Source organism: Balaenoptera borealis (genome assembly GCF_965194805.1).
Source record: "Balaenoptera borealis genome assembly, chromosome: 15".
NCBI lineage: Eukaryota > Metazoa > Chordata > Mammalia > Artiodactyla > Balaenopteridae > Balaenoptera > Balaenoptera borealis.
In genome coordinates this window covers 26,701,892-26,720,509 of record NC_138871.1, presented here as the reverse complement: position 1 = coordinate 26,720,509, position 18,618 = coordinate 26,701,892, and the positions used below count along the sequence as shown (strand labels likewise).

General features: G+C 37.8%; 1 protein-coding gene across 7 annotated transcripts in view; it reads right to left on the bottom strand.

The window, feature by feature from the left end:
• M1AP (meiosis 1 associated protein) overlaps positions 1-18,618 on the bottom strand; it is a 92,326-nt gene extending 73,708 nt beyond the window's left edge. For 5 of the 7 annotated variants that reach the window (XM_082356982.1, XM_082356983.1, XM_082356986.1 and 2 more), the window contains exons 1-2: positions 15,589-16,191; positions 10,950-11,241 (exon numbers count right to left, since the gene is read on the bottom strand). In XM_082356982.1, the coding sequence (XP_082213108.1) occupies positions 10,950-11,241; positions 15,589-15,773 (477 nt within the window). In that variant the 5' untranslated portion in view covers positions 15,774-16,191. The other 2 variants (XM_082356987.1, XM_082356988.1) reach the window with 2 other exon arrangements.

Genomic DNA, 18,618 nt, shown 5'->3' with positions numbered 1-18,618 from the left:
TCCAGCCTTCTAAACCTTGAGAAAATAAATGTCTATTGTTTAAACCAGCCAGTCAAAGCCTGAGCTGACTAAGACACTGGGAACTTCTCAGCCCTAACCTGATCACCTGTCAGCTGTCCACTCAGCATGGACACTGCATGCTTCAGGCCTCCTGCCTGCACTGATGCCTGATTCCCTTTGCTCACCTGTCCCTCCCCTCAGAAGTTTTGTCTCCTGTGGTCCTCCGAATGCTGCTGTTCTTCCAACACGGACACTGCTTACTCCAGGCCTCCTGCCCACACTGGCTTCTCCACTCTCTGCATGCCTATGCATCAGCCACTGTGCCTACACCTGGAGGGTTGCTTCCTGCTTTCCCAGTAGCCATGGACCAGCTCTGGCTTGAGCAAACCAGTGAACTTCTTTGCATCCAGTGAGCTGCAACCATATATTCTCCAACTGGGTCTAAACCCCAGCCTTGGGAAAGGGGTCCCCTTTCCAAGTTTGTCCTTCTTTGAGATCTCTCCCTCAGCCCTAGGGTACCACAAAAAGCTCTCCTATATCTTATAATTGCTATATTATCATAGTTTAATATGTTAAACTATGTTAAAATACTCTATATACTTTTTCCTTGTTTAAATCACTGTGTGGTTTCTATTTCCTGATTGGACCCAGACTGATACAGTCTGTTCTAGTACTTAGATATTTTCAATTTTTACATTTAAATCTTTGATCCATCTGCAACTACTGAGCCTGCGCTCTAGGGCCCGCGAGCCACAACTACTGAAGCCTGCACGCCTAGAGCCCATGCTCCGCAACAAGAGAAGCCACCACAATGAGAAGACCGTGCACCGCAACGCAGAGTAGCCCCCACTCTCTGCAACTAGAGAAAGCCGGTGCGCAGCAACAAAAACCCAACGCAGCCAAAAATAAATAAATAAATAAATTTATTTAAAAAAAATTTTTTTTTTGGAATTTATACTGGTGTAAGCTGTGTGTATGACTCTAACTTAATTTCTTCCCACATGGCTACCTAGTTTGTTGAATAATTTTTTCAACTAATGTTAAATAGCATCATTATTATACACTAAATCCCCCCATGTTATTTGGGTCTATTTCTGGACTTTAAATTGTATTCTATTGCTGTTTTTTCAATTTCCAGTATCACACTGTGAATATCTGTTTAATATTTGAGAGAAAGAGTCTCTAGCTATTCTTGTTTGTTTTTTGTTTCTAATTTTAACTTTATTATCAAGATGTCTAGTTCTTCTGTTAGAAATTTTACTGGGAATTGCATTACATTTATAGATTAATTTAGAGATAACTGACATCTTTCTGGTCTGAGTCCTCCCAAGAACTAATGACTTTTCATTTGTTCAAGTCTTCTTCTGTGTTTCTCAATAGCATTTTAATTCATATAAATCTTGCACATTTATTATTATTTTCATTCATAAGCATTTATTTGATCATTTTGGTTATTGTGATGAGAACTTTTCTGCCATTTTAACTTCTGGTTTGTCGTTCTGGAAGAATATAAAGGGCACTTATTATTATGTTTTAAAAAATAAGTTTATTTATTTTATTTATTTTTGGCTGTGCTGGGTCTTCGTAGCTGTGCGGTCTTTCTCTAGTTGCGGTGTGCGGGGACTACTCTTCGTTGTGGTGCATGGTCTTCTTATTGCAGTGGCTTCTCTTGTTGCAGAGCACGTGCTGTAGGCACACGAGCTTCAGTAGTTGTGGCACATGGGCTCAGTAGTTGTGGCTCACGGGCTCCAGAGCGCAGGCTCAGTAGTTGTGGTGCACAGGCTTAGTTGCTCTGTGGCATGTGGGATCTTCCTGGACTGGGGCTCGAACCCTTGTCCCCTGCATTGGCAGGCGGATTCTTAACCACTGTGCCACCAGGGAAGCCCTAAAGGGTACTTATATCTGTATTAATATTTGTACCTCATCATTGTCGTGAATTCTTTTGTTGTTTGAAATAATTTTCTAGTTGATTCTTTTGGGTTTTCTAGATATATTACCATTAATCTGCAAATGACGATCATTTTCTCTTTTTTTTTTTGGCCATGCCACGGGGCATGTGGGATCTTAGTTCCCCGGATCAAACCCGCGCCCCCCTGCAGCAGAAGCGCAGAGTGTTTTTAACCACTGGACCACCAGGGAAGTCCCTCCTTTCCTTGTTTCTATATTCTAACTTCTTTTTTATGTGTGCAATTATATTAGTGAAAATCTCTAAAATACTGTTAGATAACAGTGATGATAGCAAACTTACTTGTCTTACACAGGCATATATTCAGTGTCTTTTCACTAAGTAAGATCTGGTTTTTGAGTTGTCATAGACATACACTATGGGAATAGCCACCTGTTCCTAATTTTTTAAGGTTTTTAAAAAAAAGATTGGATGTTGCACTTTATTAAACACCATTTTTCAGTATGTATGGAAATAAACACGATAATATTTTTCTTAGATATATTAACATAGTAAACTATATTAATAGATTTCAGTACTGCACCATTTCTGCATTCCTGTAGATGATTTTTTTAATATGAGCTGGATTCTATTGTTAATACTTTATTTGGGATGTTTAATAGATAGTCATAAGTGAGACTGGTCTGTAGTTTTTCTTTGCTGGATTTTAGGATCAATATTACATTATCTTCACAAAAAGAATTTGGAAGGATTTTTTTTTCTTTCTGTGGTATAAAATGATTAAAAAACTTAACAATTTGTTCTTTAAAAGTCTGGTATTATTCCCCTGCAAAACCATTTGGTTTCAGTACTTTATTTTGGGAGAGGGTAGTTCTTTGATAACTTTCCCTATTCCTTTTATGGGAAATGGCAGGTTTCTGTCTCTTCCGAATTCACTTTCAGTAATTATATTTTCATGGAGAATTATGCATTTCACACAAGTGTGGTTACTGTCTCCTTATCTTATTTTGTGTATATGTGCCTTTTCCCCCTGCCCTTTTCCTAAAACTAAGTTAACTAATGGCTGATCTATTTCCTATTTTTTCCCCAAAGAACAAATTTGGATTTAGTCATTTGTTCTACAATTTTCTATTTTCATATGCATTATTGTTTGTTTTTATCTTTATTATTTCCTTCCTTTAGCTTTCCTTAAGCTTGTTTTTTCTTTTCTTCTTGAGTTGCTTGCTTCATTTATTTTCAGTTTTTCTGGTTTACTAATATAAAATAATGAAATTTATATAGTTTAAAGATATGAATTTTTCTCAGCATTAACTTTTTTTGTATCACATAGGTCTGATATGTAGTGTTTCATTATTATTATTTCCTAGATATACTGCAATTTTTGCCTGATTTCCTCTTTGATTCAAAAGCTATTAAACAGCTGAAAAATTTCCAGGTGGTAGTGACTTTTTGTTCTGTATTTGCTATTTATTTCTAGTTTTATTGCATTGTATTCAGAGAATGTTGACTGATCTACTTGTACTTTTTGGAATTCATCAAAGTTTTGGGGTTTATTTGTGGCTTAACATACGGTCAACTTTTGTGACTATTCCATGAGCACTTCAGGAAGGTGCAGATTTCTTTCATCCATATATTTCTTTAAAAAATGTTGATGCTATGTTATTTGGTACACTGGTATTCAAAACTGATATATTTTCAATAGACTCTCCCTCCAACAAGCTCTCTTACTGAATATATTTCTTATGCTCCTCTTGATAATTCTCTACTCTTCTCTGCTTTGTGTCCTAGCATTAAAGTGCCATTCTTAGTCGTGTTTAGTGCTTTTTGCTCTAAATTCAATGATGTCTGATATTAAAATCATGCTTTTTGTTTTTTTATTACGGGCTGCACTTGCCTAGTATACCTTTGCCCTTCCTTTTATTTTCAACCTTTCTGAATCACTTTGTTGTAGTCTCTTGAATACAGCAGAATTTTGTTTTGCAATCAAATCTGTTTTTAAAGTACTTTAATAGGTAAGTTTAGTTATTTTTAGTTATATTATTTTAAGGTATACACTGTTTTCATAGCTTTTGAAAAATCACTATACTGTGTAAATTTGTTTGCTCTATATATGTTTTCCTTGCCCTAATTAGAAAGGTTTGTATTTGTTTTAGGGGTTATCTTTATAATTCCATGTTTATATAATTCCCCTAAGTTATTTCTTTAGCAATATCCATTAATGAGTGATGAAAATCTCCACTTTCCAATGATAAAAATTGTATATTTCCTTTTCTTACTCTCCCCACCCTCCTGCAGCACTCAATTACAGTTTATTATCTTTATTGGAGTTTACCTGAACACTATTTAATATAATATATTCTTTTTTTTAAAAATTTATTTATTTTATTTATGGCTGTGTTGGGTCTTCGTTTCTGTGCGAGGGCTTTCTCTAGTTGTGGCAAGCGGGGGTCACTCTTCATAGCGGTGTGCGGGCCTCTCACTATCGCGGCCTCTCTTGTTGCGGAGCACAGGCTCCAGATGCACAGGCTCAGTAATTGTGGCTCACAGGCCCAGTTGCTCCGCGGCATGTGGGATCTTCCCAGACCAGGGCTCGAACCTGTGTCCCCTGCATTGGCAGGCAGATTCTCAACCACTGCGCCACCAGGGAAGCCCCAATATAATATATTCTTATTATTTGCCACTTTTAAATGATTCTATTGAAGATCAGCTAGTAAGGATAAGAAAATAAATGTAATAGGCAAATTAGACCACTACTGGTCCTCAAATACCATTGTAGATCATATATGATTTAAATAACTTCTTTGTTCTCATGAAAAGGTAAAAGAATTGGTAAAATCTTCACAGTAACGGAATTCTTCTGAAACTCTGATTTGAGAGATTAATCATTTTGGTCAAATTTCTTTATATTAAGGGCACAATGGATATAAAAGGAATTCTAATATTTTAATTATAATTCCTTTGTCAAGATTTCTCATAAAAAGTTCAGAATTATTTTATTATACTCATAAATTAAATATGAGGAGATAAATTGAGGTGTTCAATTTAGGCAAGATTTCCTACCTGCTGTCTTCCTCCACTTACATTTTGAGCTAACTCTGCAGATAGAAAACGTCAGATACTTAGATAGGTCAGATAAAACGGATTTAAGGTAATATTTTTTTCTTTAAACAAAGATTGGACTGTTCCATACATAAGGTAATGGCATTGCTTCAGTGATTTTCTTGAGCTTTTGACCATGGTTGAACTTACTGTTCTTTTGGATGGAAATTTTGGCTTGCAATTTTTCCTGAGTTACCAGAGGTTGTTTTTAGTCTAGAACCATCTGTCTTTCCTAATGGAGTGAATAAGGGGTCAGGGGATTCATCTAAGGCCAAATGTACTGAGGAGTACCAGAGGCATAGAGCATAGTCAATTGAAGAAGGAAATGAAATCCTTTTACCTTTGTTTGGGACATGAGCTCATCTCCCAAAAAGCCTCCTATGCTGAATATCTTCATTTACCCTTCCAGATCACTCTCAACTTTTCTTTATCCCTATTGCCTGACAGAAGATAGATATCACAGCCAAATGTGGTCATGGGACAGACATGCACAAGGAAAATGGCACAATAGAGGAACATACTTGCCGTATGGTCGTAAACATCACTATCACTTTCACTCTGTCCTCAGTGTACTTGTAGGAAACTCCAGTTTTATGGAGTGAGAGTTGTACATTTTGTTTATCCATTGACCAGTTAACAGACATTTGTAGCTCTGTTGTTTAGTGGGTACACATTTAAGATTGCTGTCTTTTGTTGGATTGACTCTTTTTTTTCTTTTGGAAAATTTTTAAAAAAAAATTATACTTGATATACAACGTTGTGTTAGTTTCAGGTGTACAGCAAAGTGATTCAGATACAGTTGTGTTAGTTTCAGGTGTACAGCAAAGTGATTCAGATACATATATATGTATATACACACACATATATATATTCTTTTTCAGATTCTTTTCCATTATAGGTTATTACAAGATATTGAATATAGTTCCCTGTGCTATACAGTAGGCCCTTGTTGTTTATTGTATATATAGTAGTGTGTATCTGCTAATCCCAAACTCCTAATTTATCCCTCCTCCCTTTCCCCCTTTGGTAACCATAAGTTTGTGTTCTCTGTCTGTGGGTCTGTTTCTGTTTTGCAAATTCATTTTGTATCATTTTTTTTAGATTCCACACGTAAGTGGTATCATATGGTATTTGTCTTTGTCTGACTTACTTCACTTAGAATGATAATCTCTAGGTCTATCCATGTTGCTGCAAATGGCACTATTTCATTCTTTTTTATGGCTGAGTAAAATTGTATATATATATACCACATCTTCTTTATCCATTCATCTGTCGATGGACCCTTAGGTTGCTTCCATGTCTTGGCTATTGTAAACAGTGCTGCTATGAACACTGGGGTGCATGTATCTTTTCAAATTAGGGTTTCCTCCAGATATATATGCCCAGGCATGGGATAGCTGGATCATATGGTAACTCTATTTTTAGTTTTTTAAGGAACCCCCATACTATTCTCTGTAGTGGCTGCACCAATTTACATTCCCACCAACAGTGCAGGAGGTTCCCTTTTCTCCACAACCTCTCCAGCATTTATTATTTGTAGACTTTTTTTGATGGCCATTCTGACTAGTGTGAGGTGATACCTCATTGCAGTTATTTGCATTTCTCTAATAATTAGCAGTGTTGAGCATCTTTTCATGTGCCTGTTGGCCATCTGTATGCCTTCTTTGGAGAAATGTCTATTTAGGTCTTCTGCCCATTTTTAAAATTTATTTATTTATTTTCAATATTGAACTGTATGAGCTGTTTGTATATTTTGGAAATTAAGCCCTTGTTGGTCGCATCATTTGCAAATAGTTTCTCCCATTCTGTAGGCTGTCTTTTCATTTTGTTTATGGTTTCCTAGTTTGATTTGGTCCCATTTGTTTATTTTTGCTTTTATTTCTTTTGCCTTGGGAGACTGACCTAAGAAAACATGGCTACAATTTATGTCAGATATTTTGCCTATGTTCTTTTCTAGGAGTTTTATGCTGTCATGCTTTATATTTAAGTCTTTAAGCCATTTTGAGTTTATTTTTATGTATGGCATAAGGGAGTGCTCTAACTTCACTGATTTACATGTTGCTGTCCGGCTTTTCCAATACCACTTGCTGAAGAGACTGTCTTCTCCATTGTATATTCTTGCTTCCTTTGTTGAAGATTAATTGACTGTAGGTGTGTGGGCTTATTGCTCAGCTCTCTATTCTGTTCCATTGACCCGTATGTCTGTTTTTGTGCCAATATCACAGTTGTTGTTTTTTTTTTTTTGTGGCTGCACCACATGGCATGCAGGATCTTAGTTCCCTGACCAGTGTTGAACCAGTGCCCCCTACAGTGGGAGTGTGGAGTCTTAACCACTGGACCACCAGGGAAGTTCCCAGGCTGTTTTGATTACTGTAGCTTTGTAGTATTGTCTGAAGTCTGGCGGGAGGGCACGGGGTGGTTATGCCTCCAGCTTTGTTCTTTTTCTTTAGGATTGCTTCGGCAATTCTAGGTCTTTGGGGTTCCATATAAATTTTAGGACTATTTGTTCTTGTTCTGTGACTCTTTTTATCATTATGTCTACTTAATTTGATATATTAATAATGTTTTGATTGTTATCATGGTATATCTTTTTCCATCCTTTTACTTTCAACCTACTTTTATTGTGTTTGAAGTTAGTTTCCTGTAGATAGGATACAGTTGGGTCATGCCCCCACCTCCGCCAATCTCTTTTATTTATTTATTTATTGCCATGCCGTGCAGCTTGTGGGACCTTATTTCCCCAACCAGGGATCGAACCTGGGCCCCTGTCAGTGGAAGCAGAGAGTCCTAACCACTGGACGACCAGGGAATTCCCTCTTTCTTTTAATTGGTGTATTAAAACCATTTACATTTTTAAAAATAAATTTTTTTATTTTATTTATTTATTTTTGGCTGCTTTGGGTCTTTGTTGTTGCATGCGGGCTTTCTCTAGTCACGGCAAGTGGGGCCTACTCTTCGTTGCAGTGCATGGGCTTCTTACTGTGGTGGCTTCTCTTGTTGCGGAGCATGGGCTCCAGGTGCATGGGCTTCAGTAGTTGCAGCATGCAGGCTCAGTAGTTGTGGCTTGCGGGCTCTAGAGCACAGGCTCAGTATTGTGGTGCATGGGCTTAGTTGCTCCGTGGCATGTGGGATCTTCCCGGACCAGGGATAGGCGCCACCAGGGAAGCCCATAAAACCATTTACATTTAATGTAATTATTGGTATGTCAGCCTGTTGATTTATTTGTTGCTTTCTGTTTGTTCCCTCAGTTTTTCATTTCTCTGTTTTCTTTTACCTATCTTCCTGTGGGTTAATTGAATATTTTCTTAGAATTCCATTTTGATTTATCTATAGTGTTTCTGAGTGTATCTCTTTATATAGATTTTTTAAGTGGTTGTTTTAAGTATTGCATTATACATATACATCCTTATCACAGTATACTGGTGTCAATATTTTACCATTTTGAATGAAGTGTAAAAACCTTAATTTCCTTTAAGTCCTTTTATCCTCCCCTGTTTATAATGTAATTATCCTAAATAGTTCCTCTATATACACTAGCACTAACAACAATATCAGACAATGTTATAATTTTTGCTTCAATTGTCAAATATAATTTAGAAGACTCTATAGAAAGTCTATTATCTTTATTCATATTTTATTCTTTCCATTCTTCTTTCTTCCTTCCGGATATTACAAGAGTCTTTCTTTTATAATTTCCTTTCTGATTCGAGAACTTCCTTTAGCCATTCTGTTAAGGTAGGTCTGTTGGTGACAAATTCTTAGTTTTCCCTCATCTGAGAATATCTTGATTTCTGATTCATTCCTTAAGGATATTTTCACTGGATACAGAGTTCTAGGTTAACAGTTCTTTTCTTTCAGCATTTGAAAAATGTGACACTTCCTCTGGCCTTCATGGTTTCTAATGAAAAGAATCTATCATTACTTGATTGTTTCTCCCTTATAGGTAAGGTGTCAGTGTCCCGCTCTCAAGAGTCTTTCTTTGTCTTTAGTTTTTAGAATTTTGATTATGATGTGTCTTAGAATGGATTTCTTTGTGTTTATTCTGTTTGGGGCTCCACCAGCCTCTTGAATCTTTAGGTTTATAACTTTTGCCAAATTTGGGAAACTTTCAGTGATTATTTCTTTAAGTATTTGTCCAGCTCCACCCTCCTGTCCCTTTCCTCTTGGACTGTGATGACATAAATGTTAGCTCTTTGTTATAGTCTCACAGATCCCTGTGGCTTTGCTAATTTTTTTTTAAAGTCTCTTTTCTCTCTGTTGCTCAGATTGGGTAATTTCTATTCTGTTTTCAAGTTCCTCTGTCCTCTCCATTTTGCCCATCCATAGTAGATTTTTGTTTTTAAAATTATGGGTATTGCATTTTTCAGCCTAAAATTTCTATTTGGTTTTTCTTTATACTTCTATTTCTTTGGTGAGACTTTATATTTTTCCATTTGTGCAAGCACGTTCATAACTGCTTGTTGGAATATTTTTATGATGGCTGCTTCAAAAGTGTTTTCAGATAATTCTAACACCTGTGTCATCTCAGTGTTGGTGTCTGTTGTCTTCTCATTCAAGTTGGGATTTTCCTGGTTCTTGATAATCATGAGTGATTTTTTTTGTGTGTGTGTGTGTATTCTGGACATTTTGGGTATTATGCTGTAAGACTCTGGATCTTGTTTAAATCTTCTGCTTTAGTAGGCCTATTTTGACACTGCACCAATGGGAGAAGTGAGGTTTCCTGTCACTTCTCTGTCAGGTTGGGGTGTGACTCTATTTGGCCTCTAATTACATCCCGGATTACTGGGATGTAATTACTGTCAGGTTGGGGTGTGACTCTATTTGGCCTCTAATTACATCCCAGAAGGGAGGGTGCCTTGTTACCTCTGGGTGGGGGTAGAAGTTCAGGTTCCTCAAAGGCCCCCCCACTGACACCCTGGGGGTAGGTAAGCTTCATTACCATTAAGCGTTCCACTAGGAAAAATGTCCTAAAAGTCCTGGCTTCCCACTAGGACTTCACTGACACCATCCTGCCTTGGAGATAAAAAGATGCCTCACTGCCACTTCCCACATGGCCTCCTCTGACACCACCTCAATAGGGAGGGGGAGAGATAGAAACCTTGTTAATGTTGGATGGGTTGGAGGGAGTCCAGGCTCCCACGTGGCTTCCATGGACACTATGTGGGAGGAGGTCTTATTCACACCAGGTAGGAATCAAAGTCCTGGCTCCCCATGAGGTCTTTTCTGACTATCCCAGCAGCATGGCTGCCTCAGGAAGAGGATTTACTAGAACCTCTGAAGTCTTTCCCACCCCTGAGCTTCTGAACTTTGTAAAGGGGAGAAAGTGAAGATCTGAATTTGTTTGAGGAGGAAAAGAGATAGTTGTCTATGTGTGAGAGAGCTTTGTAAAAGCATTGCCCTTAGCCCAGCCTTTGCCTTCTGAAACTCTAGGGGGAGTTTCACCTGAGTCCTATGTGGAAGTATAGAGAAAAAATATTTTCATATTTCTGCACAGTTGGGGCTTTCTGAGCAAAAAATCCTGGAACCTGGGTTAAAGGACAAGTCTTAGAAACTTAAAGGGTGATAGAGTAGCCAGAGACCTCTAAAGAAATCTAGAGATTTACTTCCCTGTGTTTACATTTCAAAGAGGGATGAAAGAGGTCAGTTGCTTACATTCCAAAGGACTGTAAATGCCAAAGTTTCTCTCCCTCTCTCAGGAGTGGAGGTGGGGGGTAAGATGTGGCCTATATACACTCCCATATTAATAATTTTGGGGTTCCTCTTCTGCAGTACAAATCCCCCATGTGTAGGATGACATCGGGCTCTTTCTGTTGCCTGTGGGGTATGGGGTATTGGGTATGGGGAATGGGCACAGTTATTACTGTAAGAATAAAAACTGTGATCTCTGCTCCAGAAACCTCATATCTGCTCTCAGGATAAAATGAACAAATATAGATATACTCACCACAAAGGGGAGGATGCACTCATGCTGATTTTGTACAACGTATAAGCTGAAGAGGGACATGCGGCTGGGGCCCATCAAGCTGCAGGCTAGAGAGAAAAAGTTCTGCAGAGCCTCACAGAGGTTGGAGCAGAGGTCAGCCCAGGATGGTAGAGCGATATGCACAATGAGAAGCCTTGGAGGTTGCTGGTAAATCTGCGTGGAATTACACGGCCCTTTACTAGTAGTTTGCCCATGATACATGGCAGCCAGACCAGGGGTGGAACTGTAGCCACCACTTTGATATTCTCTACACCTATAGGGAAGAAAAGAGAAATCACTGGCTTTCATAAAACTGAAAGTTGAAACAATGAACACAGGTCTAGGGGACTAAGTCCAGAAAGGAGTCAAACTAGGTACTAACTCAAGCTTCTCTAGGCTATCCCATCTTAACAGCTGCCAAGGGATCTAGATGTTTGCCTATAAAGGCTGAGAATGCTTAGAGATGTTGAGTGGAGCTAATCAAAAAGTCAAACTTCAGTCTCAAAGTAAGCTATTTGCCCTCATGACTTTGTTTCTTTATTGGCATTGTACTATATTATAATTTGTTTCTATGACTGCCTCTCATAATGTATTGTGAGCTTCCCAAGGACAGAGAACCTGTCTTGTCAACTCTATCAAAGCTTAGCAAAGTGTATATTTGGTACATAGTAATTCTTAAAAATGAAAATATAACCACATTTTCCCCTTCAAAACCCACTCAAGACCCTTTATGACTTGACCTTCAGCCTTATTAGAGGCTTTGTTTACCTCAAGTTTTTTACTTAAATAAAACCAAATATACCATTCACTTCAGTGCATTTGCTCTTGCTGTTTTCTCTACCTCCAACATCTTTGCTTTCTTTCTTTACTTACTACTTACACTTATCCCCAGGGCTCAGATTTGGAAAGGAGAACAAATGAGAACTTGGAACAAACATCAGGAATGAGACGGGAACATCATTATAAATCCTCAAACATGGAAAAGATTACAAGAGGATATAATGAACAACTTTATACCAGTAAGTTTAATAAAATGGACAAATTCCTAGAAAACCATATTTAACCAATACTAAATCAAAAAGAAAATTTAAAAACCTAAATAGTCTATAACCACTGAAAAAATTTAATTGGTAGTCAAGTATGTTCCCACAAGTAAACTACAGGGCCACATGATTCCACTGATGAATTCCATATTACTCTCAAAGACCAAGAATTTCAATCTTAAACAAATTCTTGCAGAGAATAGGAGAGGAACACCGCTCATTTAATTTTACGAGGTTAGCATGACCTTTGATACTAAAATCAGATAATTTTTTATAAGAAAAAAAATTATAGGACAATCTCATCCATGAACTTTAAATGTAAAACTTACATTTTTAGATGTAAAAATCCTAAGCAAAATATAAGCAAATTGAAAAACAGCAATATATAAAAGGAATAACATATCATGACCAAGTTGGGTTTATCTCAAGAACATAAGGTTGACATAGCATTAGAAAAAGTCACTGTAATTCATCACGTTAAAATATTAAATGAGAAAAATTATATGATCATCTCAATAGATGCAGAAAAACAATTCATACATGATAAAGAATCAGTCTTAGTAAACTAGGAATAGACGATAGGAATAATCTGATAAAATATGTTTACAAAAATCTAGAGCAAATATCATTCTTAATGGTGAGGCTGAAAGTGTTCCATCCAAGACAAGGAGATGGTTATCATCACTTCTATTCAACACAGTAGTGAAGGTAGCAATAAGGCAAGACAAATAAATAAAAGGCATTGCAATGGAAGAAATAAAACTGTCATTGTTTGCAGATGATATGACTGATCATTTATATAGAAAATCTAAAAGAATCTACAGACTTTTATAATTTCATTCTTTTCCCCAAAGGTCTCATCTTTTATTAAATTTTATTCTTAGAGATCTGTTTTTTCTAATGTTAATTTATAATGACATCTTCTTAAATTCCATTTTTTGTTTTGTTGCTAATGTATAGAAATAAAATTGATTTTTGTATAATGATGTTGTATTTCACAACACTGCTGCACTCTCTTACTAGTTATAATAATTTATCTGTAGATCCTTTTTGTTCACAATCATTCATCTGTGAATAACGACATGCACCAGGATACATGAACAAAGTCAGATCATAGCAGCAAAAAGACTATTCATAATAGTCTTATTCACAATTACCCCCCATTGCAAACAACACAAATTTCAATCAACATTAGAATGGATAAATTCTGCTATATTCACACAACGATGACAATGAATGAACTAGAGTTACGTGCAACGACATGGATGGCTCTAAGAAACATAATACTGAATAAAAGAGCAAGACACAAAGAATACATATAGTATGATTCCATCTACATAGGTTTTAAAGACAAGCAAAAATATATTGTTTAGGAATGTGTACATTATGCTAAAACTATTTTTAAAGAACAAGGAAATGATTATCACAAAAATTTAGGTAGTGATTTTCTCTAGAAAGGGAGGAGGGCATTATTAGAAGGGACAAAAGGGGAGGTTCTGGAGTGTTGGCAATGTTCTATTTCTTGACCTTTATTGTGGTTACATGGGTGTTCACTTTATAATTATTAAAGTATATATTCATATCTTATGAAATTTTCTCTAAATATGTTATATTTAATAATAAAAATATTTCAAAAAGAACATTAGGACAATCATAAAAGAATATATTTTTTAGATTAAAAAAATATGTCTACACCTCTGGGAACTGAAATGATTCTGTACTATTGTGTTTTAGCTAAAGAATGCAGGGAAAATAAAAGCGTCTTTGATTTCCCCTGGGTCTAAGAGAAAGATATCAATATTTATGACAATTTTCAGAAACACTTTGGAATTTAGGATTTTTATAAGTGATCCAAGAATGCATAGATAGATGTGTTTCTCAAAATGAATCTGTGAAGTTATTCCCCTTCAGACTTTCCTTTTTGGATAGTGGAAGTCAGCATTTGTTCATTCAACAATTTTTTATTGAGCTCCAGTTGTGTGCTGTGTACTGCTGAACAAATAAATAAATGAATATGCTAATCTACTGAGAGTAACCTTGAACTAGAAATTCAAATCAATGAGTAATATATTTACCAAGAAAGCACATATCATAAGTATCTCTTAACTATACTTTTAAATTAAGTACCTAAGACCAATGCAATGCTGAATTTCAGCCTGACACACAGATTCACAGACAAACCAGCACCCAGACAAAGGCCTTATTTGATGTAGAATGAGCTTCTATGTCCCCGGTCCACCTTCCCTCACATCTGAAACTCTTGTCATTTTAGAGTATAGGCACTTCTTATTTTGCATGGTTCCAATATACACAAATCTCGGTTACTACAATTTAGTTAATTAAAGTCAATCCCCCATCAACATGGTTCTAATTTCAGTTACCATGGAATATTAACTATAATTACATAAAAGTACAAACCACAGCTAGCTCTTTAGCCCACAAATCACTACATAAATAAGAGATACACATCATGATCAGTGATCAATTATGTCACTTCTTTCAAATTCTGTTGGTGACTGGTCACTGCAGATCTCTTATTCAGGTTAAGTACAGACAGCAGAGTGTAGTTTTACTTCCTTGTTTCCTAGTGATAAACCCACATTGACATCTTACAAAAATAGATAATTGAAAGAGGGAATTGGCCAAAAAAGATGAAAGTGTAGCCAAGAAACAATAAGTGGTAAGGCTGAAAGTGAGAGTTGAATTGAACATAAATGAACAGAAGAAAGAGCTAGAAGAAATAGACTCTAGACAGGCAGAGAGAGGAATTTAGTGAGGTGAACTTATCAACATAAATGAGGAAAGTGGTTATGACAAAAAGTATGAAGATGCCTCAGAAAAAGTGCCATCGGCAAAAAACTTCATATAAAAGGAACTCTTGGAGATATTTTACAAAATTGAAAGTGCAAAGGATAAAATGTTGGAAGCTCATCCAAACTTAGCAAGGAATATAACATTTTGGTAAGGCATAGAAAAGATGCTTGCTTGAGATGCTTGAGAAGAAGACAAGCACAAGCACTATTCAAATTATTCTTGATAAGTTTTTTTACAAAGAAAGAAATACTTTCTCAATGTTTCTAATGTTTTCAATGACAGTGTGCTAAACAGATTCTAGTTTTATTATTTTTCAATTCTCTGTACATTTATAACTGACAGTAAGAGAATTTCTAATGTTTTGACAACAATTTTGAGAGATCCTGGAACAGATGTAATTGTTCCCATTGATTATTAGGATCACTTTGAATGGTTTCAGCTTCCACAGTCATTTTTAGATCCCACACTTGTGTGCAATTCCAACACAGTTCTTTAAATGAGGTAAAAGGCAGCTCTCTTCCTTATACTGTCAAACGTGATCAATTAATGCACCTGATGTGTCTGGGCATAGTCTTAAGCAGCACCTGACTATTTGTGATCCTATGCTCTCCACTTTTGACAAGAACGCCCACTTATTGGTGTCCCCCTTCAAACTGGTTAAATCTCGGCCTTGAACCACCAAAAGCCATCAATCAAGTTACTCCCTTACCAAAACCCCTTCAATGGCTTCCAATTACACTTGGAACAAAATCTGAAATCCCTACCCTGGCTCCGAAATTCTGCATGTGTCTCCTTCCCAACTCTCCATCCTCATGCCATGCCCTACCCGGCCAACCCCCCTCCCATCCTCCACCCTCCTAGCCCCTGGCACGCCCTTCAGCTCCACAAAGGCGGCTGGCCTCTTGCTGTGGAAGAGCAAAAAAGATTTTCGTGGGCCCTCCAATTTCATTTCCGCCCCCCTCACGTAAGGAAAAACATAAAACAAAACCCGTTTTCTTCGGCCCTAAGGTTTCACTGTTTTCTTTGGTCTTTACAAGTTAATATATTTCATGGGCCCCCCCCAAAGTGTCGTGGGCGCTCAGCACGACGCCTACGCTGCCTGACGGATTGGCCACCCAGCCCCCAGGCCCGGGAGAGTCGGCGGAGGAGACTCGGCTCTGCCGCTCCTGTCCTCAGAACCGCTTGCGGAGGGCGGGCTCGGACGCGGCGGACCTGGGCCTCCGGGCGTCAGGCCTCCCCGGCAGCTGCCCATGTCCGCTCGCCAACACCCTCCCCGCCAGCAGCCGCTTGAGGGCCGGCCCGAGATCGGCCCAAGTCCTTCCTGCGAGGCGCTGCCCGTGGCCGTCCTCCCTGCCTGCGGCCCTCAACCCTGCTCCTACCCCTTTCTTCGCGAAGGCAAAGCCGCAGCTACCTGGCCCTTCCGGCTCTCCACGTCCGCCTGCGCTGCGAGGGCGCCCCCTTCAGGCCGGGCGGCTCATTGCGGGCGCCGCCTCAAGGTCCACCTCAGACTGCACCTCAGGCCCGCCTTCTTCAAGGCCTGGGTGCCAGGGGAACAACCCTTCTTCGGTGCTAAGGTAGAGTTTTGGATTTCCGTTGAGAATATTATGCTAAACCTGACATTTCGTCAAGCTACCCCTGCCTCATGAAGCATTCCAGTGGTACCCCCATCATGTTCCTGGGCTTAACCTTTCTCTTCCACATCATTCATTCACTCATTCAGTCAGTCACTCTTTTTTTCTTCCAACTTTATTGAGATATAATTGACATACAGTACTGTATACGTTTAAGGTGTACAGCATAATGCTTTGACTCATATACATCATGAAAGTTTTACCACAATAAGTTTACTGAACATCCATCATCTCACATAGATGTGAAATTAAAGAAATAAAAAACATTTTTTTCTTGTGATGAGAGCTCTTAGGATTTACTCTCTTAACTTTCATATATAACATACAGCAGTGTTATTTATATTGTACATTACATCCCTAGCACTTATTTATCTTATAACTGGAAGTTTGTACCTTTTGACTGCCTTCATCCACCACCACCCACCCCCACCCGCCTCCAGCTCTGGTAACCACTAATCTGAGCTCTTCTCTATGAGTGTGTTTCTGTGTTTTTGAAGTATAATTGACCTTCAACACTATGTTAGTTCCTGTTACCCAACATAGTGATTTGGTATTTCTATACATTTCAAACTGAACACCACAATATATCTAGTTACCATCTCTCACTGTAGATAGATATTACATAGTTATTGACTATTCCCCACACTGTGCATTTCATACCTGTAACTCATTTATTTTGCAACTGGAAGTTTGTACCTGTTACTCACCCTCACCAATTTCTTTCCATGCCCCCCCACCCCCGTCACCTCTGGCAACCACCTGTTTGTTCTCTGTATCTATAACTCTGTTTCTGTTCTGTTATGGTTGGTTGTTCATTTGTGTTGCTTTTTAGGTTCCACATATAAGTGAAATCATAAAATATTTGTAATTTTCTGTCTGACAGTATTTCACTTAGCCTAATACCCTCTAGGTGCATCCATGTTGTTGCAAGTGGCAAGATTTCATTCCTTTTTATGGCTGAGTAATATTCCATTGTATATATGTGTGTGTATATCTATCTATCTATCTATATCTATATATATCTATATATCTATATAGATATATATCTATATATGGCATCTTCTTTATCCATTCATCTATTGATGGGCTCTTGGGTTGCTGCCATATCTTGGCTATTGTAAATAATGCTACAATGAACATAGAGATGCATATATCTTTTCTACTTAGTGTTTTCATTTTCTTCAGACAAATACTCAGGAGTGGAATTGCTGGATTGTATGGTAGTTCTATTTTTTATTTGTTGAGGAATCTCTATACTGTTTTCCATAGTGCCTGCCCCAATTTACATTCCCACCAACAGTGTATAAGTGTTCCCTTTTCTCCACATCCTTTCCAACACTTGTTATTTGTTGTCTTTTTGATAATAGCCATATTGATAGGTGTCAGGTGACATCTCATTGTGATTTCTATTTGCATTTCCCTGATATTAATAATCTTTTTTAAAAAATAAATTTATTTATTTATTTTTGGCTGCATTGGGTCTTCGTTGCTGTGCACGGGCTTTCTCTAGTTGTGGCAAGCGGGGCCTACTCTTTGTTGTGGTGCACGGGCTTCTCATTGTGGTGGCTTCTCTAGTTGCGGAGCATGGGCTCTAGGTGCATGGGCTTCAGTAGCTGTGGCTTGAAGGCTCTAGAGGACAGGCTCAATAGTTGTGGCACACGGGCTTAGTTGCTCTGCAGCGTGTGGGATCTTCCTGAACCAGGGCTCGAACCCGTGTCTCCTGCATTGGCAGGCAGATTCTTAACCACTGCACCACCAGGGAAGCCCAATATTAATAATCTTGAGCATCTTTTCATGTGCCTGTTGCCCATCTGTATGTCTTCTTTGGAAAAATGTCTATTTAGGTCCTCTGCTATTTTCTTTCTCTGCCCATTTTTTAGTTGGACTGTTTTTTTGATATTGATTTGTATATTTTGAATATTAATCCCTTATCAGATATATCATTTCCAAATATCTCCCATTTAGTAGGTGCCCTTTCTGTTTTGTTAATACTTTTCTTTGCTCTGCAAAAGCTGTCAGTTTACTGTAAAAGCTTTTCAGTTTGCTGTAGTCCCATTTGTTTATTTTTGCTTTTGTTTCCCTTGCCTGAGGAGACGTATACAAAAAAATTGCTGAGATTGATGTCAAAGAGCATACTGCCTGTATTGTCTTCTAGAATTTTTT